This window comes from Melospiza melodia, chromosome 6 (genome assembly GCF_035770615.1).
Source record: "Melospiza melodia melodia isolate bMelMel2 chromosome 6, bMelMel2.pri, whole genome shotgun sequence".
Taxonomy (NCBI): Eukaryota; Metazoa; Chordata; class Aves; order Passeriformes; family Passerellidae; genus Melospiza; species Melospiza melodia.
In genome coordinates this window covers 8,359,871-8,368,711 of record NC_086199.1, presented here as the reverse complement: position 1 = coordinate 8,368,711, position 8,841 = coordinate 8,359,871, and the positions used below count along the sequence as shown (strand labels likewise).

General features: G+C 38.9%; 1 protein-coding gene across 2 annotated transcripts in view; it reads right to left on the bottom strand.

Moving 5' to 3' along the window:
• Nucleotides 1-790: 790 nt before the first annotated feature.
• Nucleotides 791-8,841, bottom strand: part of JAG2 (jagged canonical Notch ligand 2) — a 68,519-nt gene continuing 60,468 nt past the window's right edge. For both annotated transcript variants that reach the window (XM_063159803.1, XM_063159804.1), the window contains 4 exons: nt 7,670-7,915; nt 7,105-7,236; nt 5,934-6,090; nt 791-3,100 (listed from right to left, as the gene is read on the bottom strand). In XM_063159803.1, the coding sequence (XP_063015873.1) occupies nt 2,628-3,100; nt 5,934-6,090; nt 7,105-7,236; nt 7,670-7,915 (1,008 nt within the window). In that variant the 3' untranslated portion in view covers nt 791-2,627. The remainder of the gene's footprint in view (nt 3,101-5,933; nt 6,091-7,104; nt 7,237-7,669; nt 7,916-8,841) is intronic.

Sequence of the window (8,841 nt, the reverse complement as noted above, 5' to 3'; positions counted from 1 at the left end):
TATTTCTTCTTTTGAGAAAGGTAACAGAATTAGATTTTGAGGACTGAGTTAGCTGAGAGTTGTTTCTGTAACAATGAAGACAAGCAAATACTCCAAGAAAAAGCAATAAAAAGTAGCTGTATGATGACTAAAATAAAACCTTTGCTAGAATCTAGAATTCTTTCTCAAATGCTGATAGCTACTAGGAAAAATTAATCTTTTATATTCCATATTATCTTACAGGAATTCATCTTTTAATTTGTAAAATATCATATACAAAGGAATTGTTAGAGAAACAGGAATAGACCTCAACTGAGATTGGAGCATGACATGTAAAAACTCAGAATGGCTGCACAGTAGAGAAAGGAATTACTTCAAAATCCAACTCAGTTGGGCAAGGACACCTCCTCAGGCCCCTGCACGCTCAGCCAGCCCTCTTCTCACCCAGGAGGCCAAGCCCTGCTCAGAGAAGGCTTCACTGAGCAGCCAGGAGGAGAATCACTGCAGAACAGGCACGTGGAACACACAGAGCATCCCGAGCTGGGTGGGACCCACAGGGATCATCCACAATTCCACTGCTGGCAGCCAAACACAGCCCTGTGCTCTGCAGGGAGAGCTGGAGGTGTCCCTGAGGCCCAGGGGACAGCACCTCCTCCACAGGCTGGCTGCGGCTCAGGAAATGTTGGAGATCAGTGCTGCACACTCGGGTTATGGGAAATACTGGGAATTAAACCTGGACTTTCACTCCTCCTCTCTTTAGCCTGGTCACATCTGAGCTCCAAGCGCTTAGAAAGCAAACAACAATCTGAAGTATCTTACACACAATGAGGGAATCATTTTATTAGATTATGGAAGACAGCAGCATTACAGTACAAAAAGTTACAAGAGTAGCAGAAAAAAAGTGTTTTTGGTTTAAATACTCAGGATTATACTGGGGAACATGAGAAGGATAGTACCCTTTTCTAAACTAACTCCTAACCAGGTTATCAAAATAAGTTTTGAATATTTAGCACAAGTAAAAAAGTTACAACAAACATCATTATAAAATGCTTTAATAAATAGTTTCTTTTCTGAAAGGTTTTTTTTTTTTAAGAACATGTCAAAAAAATGTACTAAAACAGATGATCCTGCAAAGCAAATCCTGCATTCCTGTATAAAATAACTGGTTTCAAAACATTCATGTTTACATTGTTCGTGGGCCAGAGTTTACACTCTCAGACATCCGTTCCTCTCATTGGTAGGGTAACTAGGTGTATGTAGTGTTATGCTTCTTCAGTAATTAAAATAAACTTATAGTCTGCCCAGATAACAGCAATAATAAAAGCCTTAAAAAAAAAAAAAAAAGCATAAGCCTTCCAAAACATTTAACCATTTCTACTGAGGTACTCCCATCCTCTGAGCTTGCCAGCCTTTTTCCTTTAGAGCGAAAGATGAATAAAGCACAACAGAAACAAGACTGAGGAAAATATTGTTCCCTTCATTAGGCCTGTATTTAAACGCAAAAAAAGTAATACCACATGTAATTAACATATTCACAAAAGAAAAAACAATGCCTCTCTATGTTGGTACTGTACAGTAGATGCACCCGTTAGTGTTCTTGAGATGGGCTGAACATGGGGATAAACAAACATTTCTGGATCTATTTACACGTAAGTGGTTATGCTCCTATGTAAATACAAATGACCAACAGATTCCTAACATTGATTGTATTAACATCATTTTCTAATCTGGACATAATACCAAAAAAAAGTCTTATAAACTGCCATAGAACCTCCTTTTCTGCAACATAAATTAAAAGGAATGACATGTAAAAAAAAAAAAAAAAAAAGACCAAAATATTTAACTTATTAAATCAAATATACAGAGTGATTCATTTAATATGTACATATTTACAAAAAAGCACTTTCACTATTAGAAAATAAACTGTGTCAGTTGGGGAACCTAGAGTTCTCACAATTTTACTATATTGATATGGCAGTCTTTGACAGTTGCTATAGAAAAAGTTTAATCTCAAGGCACTTGTCACATGCTTCAATACTGCAATTCTAAAGTAATTCAACAGAAATAAAAAGGCCACTTTTAAACCACAGTTGAAAGATCTCTATAATTTTTTTTTTGTTCCTATTACAAAGTGTGTAAGGCAAATTTGGAAAAAATCTTACAGAAGCTACTAACGTAACAAGTGCAGTGAGCTGCCATTAATAGAGATTCAAAGTCAAGAAAGCAGTTTAAAGTTCACACAATTTCCTCAACCAGGAGGTTTTAAAGCCACCATTAAATTAGAGCAAGTAATAAAAAGAAATACATTCTGTAAACAGTGTACAGTCTTTTGTAATAAACTTTACACATATTGAAAATACAACCTCTCCTCTGCCACACAGCGAGTGTATTATAAGTAAACTTTACAAAAATAGCAACTATCAAAGATTACTCATTTTTTTTCATCTGACAGTCATTGAATAATTTATACAAGGCTAAAGAAACAAAATAAATTTTATTTATTATTTTTATTTATTTTTTTTACGCAAAATAAAGAAACTATGAACATTTGACTCCAGATATTTTTAGTCCTTGATGCAAAGTGGAGATGTCAATTTTTCCCCTCCCCAGCAAGCGCAGGCGCAGTCTGCCTACATCCCAAATACAGGTTAGTCTCTACTGCCTTCAAAGTTTGATGCATTCACATTTTTTACAGATCTGTTGTCCATTTTGCCTATTTGGTGGGATTTCTTTACTGGACTGCTCTCTGATGTGTCAGACACCTTTGTCGGCAAAGGCTTTGCGAGTTTGTGAGAGAGGAATTTGTCCATTTCCTCATCTCTTTCCTCCTCTTCATCCTCCTCTTCCTCATACTCTACATACTCCTCCACCGCATCACAAGTTCTCTTTTGAGGAGATATGAAGTTTTTGCATTCATAACGAATGTCTTTGTTACTGTAAGATCTGTCTATAGGATTTCTTATGGGATTTAAAGGTGCCCACTGGTTATTGGCACCCTCTTCTCTGGGAGGACGGCTTCTCTCTCTCTCTTTTCTCCTCTTCCGAGTCCACCACACGCAGATGATGATACAAGTCAGCCACACAATGCTAAACACCGCACAAAGAATTGGAACCAAATAATCTGGAGGGCAAATGGAAAGAAATAAAAGTCTTGTGTTAACAGAACAAGATATATAGCACTGGACATTTGCAAGAGAAGGAGCCATACTTGGCTACAGGTGATCACCTGAACCATTTTTAGGAGAAAAGAATTAAGATGTTTTTACAGCACAATAACTACCTGAATGTACCAGGTCCATTTGAAAGTGCTCTTTACTAGTTTAGTTTTACATGATTAATGATGAGGGAGGAAAGCTCCATTTGAGATCTATTGTCCCCTCCAACAGACAAACTGGTTTTCTTAAGTAGCATCTTTCTCTAGCATCTATGCAAAGTTGTCTGAGAAAACCTGAGTAATCCTGCTAATTTCTGCTAAGAAAAACCTTATCCTAGCAGCAGGCAGACAATGGAGTACTGTGCACCTAGAAGTACTGGCACTTGCACCTGCATTTATCATCAGAAAGAACAGTCCTTTACCATCAGTGTCTACAGACATTTATGTATCAATAATCTCCAAAAACATCCAGGTTAGGGCTATGTAACCGAACTGGTCATGAATTCTTCAGCAAACTCCTGTTCTACCTCAGGAAGAAATACCAGAATATTTGCCCTAGGGAGAAGAGTCTTCACTGCTCCATGAACAAACAAAAGTTGTTGAGGCAATTGCTTTTCTCCATTCTCTCAATCCAAATCTCACTATAGTGCTCTCCCACATAGACACAGATTATTTCTCTAGGAAAATATTTCTGAAAATTTTATGCATATTTGGATTTCTTCTGCCCCCCTTCCTCAAGAGCTGTACAGCTAGGAGAGTAAAACAGCTTTTTTCTGTTCTTGATAAGCAAAAACTCACACATGGTAAGGGGCAACAACAGATGAGGTGCTTTGTTTTTGTAGAGAGAAACAGGGCTGTTCAACAGCTCTGCAGACAAATGCTGTCAACCCACCACTCCAATGCCTCATCCAAACAAATTCCCTCAGCAGTTTTACGATATCTGCTTACAGAATAACCTGGAAATGACTATACAAAAACAACCAATGTTTCAACACCACAGTCCTCCCCTCCAGTGTTCAAATGCCTTCTGAGCACATTCTTATGTAGAATGTGACACATTCTCAAACATTTCCTTTTGCTACAGGAAGGTGAGTACACTGCCAACATGGCTGGGGATCCCTCAAGGGATGTCAAAATTGTATTTTAACAGTTATGGGAAGGGTTGCACTCACATGAGTAACTGCTATTCTCTCCTGATTTTTCATAAGCAACCTAACATTAAATCATGAATGGGAGAAATACTTCAAAGAAAAAGAAGCTCTTTATTACAGCTTCTCCAAGATTAGAACACAAAGCTTGCATTCTCACTGCTATCACATCTATTATTTCATCATATGACCATAGATCCAAGTTCACTTAATAACAGGTTCTTTATACAGAATTTTTGGCATACAGATTCTAAATTCAGACTACTTTTTCTTAAAGCTAGAGAAGCCAATGAAGCATCTAAATTATCAGCTCCACCTAGACACTTGAGCACTCCACAGAAATGAGATTCTCGACACATAGGGCTCTCAAGCACATTTTCTGATAGCTTTTCACCCACCTTGACCAATTAAGGGGCAGCAGTAAAACAAATAAAAACCAAAACCAGGTTATAAACCAAACCAAAAATAACAACTTCACTTAAGAACTACGGGCCAGTGGTCAATACTGAACACCCATATTAAAATGAGGAGTCTGGAAACCATTTTGCAAGAGAACCCAAATTAAATCACTATTTTGGGAGACTCTTTAAATCTCATTGAGGTGGGAGGCAAAGTAATCTGTAGCCCTTTAGCCCTAGAATTTAATAAGCAATCAGAAAAGCCAGAGGGCTGAGGCATGCCAAAATCCCAGCTCAAATCCTTATCTCCTACACAACTGCTGTTTAAGGCAAGCACACTCCTTCAGGAGAGCCGAGGAAACAGTGCATTTGCCAAGACTTTAACAGATGAAAGGCATTTCCTAGAAGGAAAATGCAAGGGAAGTGGAACCAGGCAATTGTTTAGGCTATGGATGGAAGATCTTCCAGAAGATTATGTTGGGGAGGTCTAGGAAAAAGCTGGGAGAGCCTCCTACCATTGTAAGATTTTCACTCTGGGGCTTGGTTGAACTTGAGCCTACCAGCGGTCTTCCACAAGCCCATCTCCTGCCTCCCCAGGCAGGAACACAGGCATGCAAAACCTGCAACAACTCAGTTTGGCACAGCTCTTGGAGATAAAGCTCTCCAATCACACCATATCCTCCTGAAGAGGAATGAATGCTACATTTCAAACCAGCTGTGCACTAGTGAGAAACACATGTTGAAAAAGAGAGCAAAGTTTTACATCATGGCCAAGTATTGGAAGAAACTAGACATCTTTAACTCTGGTTGAGGTAAATAAATAGCACATGAGCACTTCAGAAGAGATTGGGATCACACCACACCTTCTCTCTCCCTGAAATTTTCATTTCCTCACAGCCTCAGTGCAGCAGCATCAAGGGCTGAGGCTGGTTTAAGGTTAATGTAGGAGAATTGGACAGGCTTGGAACTGCACACAACAACTCCTGATCTTATGAAAGGTGTGCTTGGGCTGGAAGCCAAAGCCAAAACCATGGCAAGAGTATCTGAGCATGTCACTTAGGGATGAGGTCAAGTTTAAATGAGCACACAGGCACAGAATCTTGATCTCAAAGGCGCTTTCTCTTCAGTTAGTAACAGCAACTAAAAACACAACTCAGTGGATAATTTTCTCCAATATGTAAAGAAAGATAAGAAAAGTCTGAGAGCAGGGGAACAAAAAACACACCACAGAGGAGGTATGCACTGGAACCTTACCTGATGATGAATTCCCAACAACGATGGTCTCCACTTTGACCTCAGTTACTGCCAGCATGACCGTGCTGTTCTGTCGCTTGGTGATGGCATTGACTATTGTGTTAGCAGCATTCTGAATGAGGCTGTTATCTTGTTCATCTCGGTGTGGGACAAAGGACTAAAGGGAGTGAAGGGGGAAAGCAACAAGTTATTGCAGTCACCTAACCATGGAAATGTACTTTTAAAATCTAGCAATATCTTAATTGAGTTCACTCAATTTGCCTGACAGTAGCTACAAACAGTTCTGTAAAAGCTTACCACAGCAACAGCATGGCTGGCTCTACCCAAACTGCAGATGCAGTGTCAGACTTGGTGGGTAGCACACCTACTAGTTAATTTAATATACCTCAAAGCATAAGCAGTGACTTCCATGTTACTCAAACTGATGAGCTAAACTTAGTCATAGTTTGGAGCAGTTCAAGACATGTGGATTATCTAGATAGAAGCTTGGACTAATAACAGTCTGCTCTATTTATACCATACACTCTGGTCCCTGCATCATGGCTCAGCATGTTCTTTACAGTACTAGCAGAGACATACAGTCCAGCTTCTGCCTGGATAAACATTTACCATGAAGATTAACTCTTTCTTGAAAACTAAGCTATACACAGGCATGGAAAGATTGAGCTGTAAATGCATCTAAAATAAGTCTTTAGTTCATTAGGGCAAAAGTTACTTTCATCTACTTGACTTGCACCTTCTTTCACTTCTCACTTAGTACCTTGTGTTTAAAGAACGTCCCTGAAGCAGTCATACACTAAATGCACAGCAGAAACCTCTTCACAAGAACAATCCAGCCACCTGTAAGCATATCTCCTTACTGAGAAGGTCAAGAGCCCAAGATTTCTGACAGAACAAGTAGGCACCTGTTCACTAATTTGGGCTGAACTGGTCCTTAAAGTAATTTATCATGAGCTTGTAGTAGCCATCTGTCATTAACAAAACCTGCAGTTTCAGCTCTCTGGCAGTGTAGGAAATTGTGAGATCATAAAATTGCTTTGCAGACAAGACTAGGCCACAGATTGGTCCACCTGCATTCAAGTGAAACAAGCTTGAACAACGTCTTCCCCAGTAAAAACTAATAAGAAAACATTTATATATATATATATATACACACAGATCTCATACTTACAATAGCAACTTCCACTGCATTCTCTGTGGAGTAAGATGGATCACACAATATTATCAGAGTTCTGTCCCTAGAAACAGTCCTTGTAGCTGGTAAATACCGGATTTCAGAACAGATATTTTCTGTTGTAGTGCCCTGTTAGAAGCAAGGGAGATTGTGGGATTTTAGTTCAAGTAAAAAATAGCACGTAAAAATAAGGATCTTCAGAGTTCTTACAGTTGCTAAGAACTGATGAAGACAGCAAAGAAGGGAGCAAGAAAGGGCAGAAAAGTGAAGAACAGGGTTTTGACTGAAGGGCAAAAAACTGAGCTTGCTTAATATGTTAGTACAGTCTGAGCTTGAAATGTGAATAGTTCTTCAAGACTCAAGAAGATGGAATATTCAGTACAAACCCAAATTTCGCCTCACCCTTTAGAAAAAGCTCAATTAAAAGCAACAGGAGTCTAGTAATAAAATTTCCAAGCTTATAATAGCAAGGGTTCATACTAGAAACCTTAATCTTGCATGCTGTGACATAGAATAGATCCCTACATATATTGCCACACTTCATTAAGAATTCCATTCTCACCTGGGGGACTTTGTCTCCATTAAAAATTAAAGTAATTCTAGCACAGTCATTGTCCAAGTACCCAGAATTAGGCAGACACTTGATATTGATAGGCAGAGGTTCAGAGGCACTGCATTCTCCCCAGTCTGTGCATGGTGGCTGAAAGCATTTCATATACTTCTCCTGGCATTCTTGACCCATGGGACACTGGTTATTGGAATTATCCCAGTATTTGTGTAACAGACAAGGCTTTTTTCCACACCACACCTAGGAAATAAAAAGAATGAAGCACTGTTACAGGTAGTTGCTCTCGTGCATCAAATCCAAATCAACAATTCACACAGAAAAATATCTCTTTTGATACTGCTGTAGTTCCATTAGCAGATGGATCTGCTCTTCCACAAAATGAGGATATTTAGTACAGACACAAGAGTAAAAATCTGTGTAAAGATAATATGAGAAACCACTGACTGGGCATATCTCCTTGAAGTTTATAGATTTGTCCCACTTAACTGAGTTATACAGAAATTAAAGCATTTATTCTAATTTAGTCCTCTAGGCTTCTACAATATAGAAAGAGCAATATCAACATGAAGATTAATTTCCTCGATATTCACAACTGAGACCCTGCCAGAGAATGCAGAATATGTTGAGAGCTGATGCACACTGGTGATAAGCACAACCACTCCAACCATGCTCCCAAATGGTAACAGTTTGCTGGTACCCACAAATTACTGGGGTGCAGCAATTTCCCAACACAGCTCCATTCCAGGAACTGGACTTGGATGATCCCTGGGGATCCCTTCAAACTCAAGATATTCTACAATTCCACAAAGCTTTTAAGAGCCTACATAGTACTGCACAGCTACTAGCACAATTGTCTGCAAGTGTTCCATTACACATGGAAGAAATCAAATACCACACATGGATGAGTTGAATTTAAGGCACATGTTCAAACTGCATTTAGGTCTTTTCCTCAGTCACAAAACCACTAGGATCTAGTTCACACTAAACATACAAAGGTTGAAAGCTCTCAATTCATAAAGCTAATGAAGAACAATACAAAAAGGCAGTTAATACTCAGTGAAAAATTTCTTCCTACATGTCCCCCACCTATGGAACTCACTCAATTTCACAGAATTAGGAGTTCTAAAACTGTGTTTGCAAAGCTTCAGCAGTGTGATTTATTTATT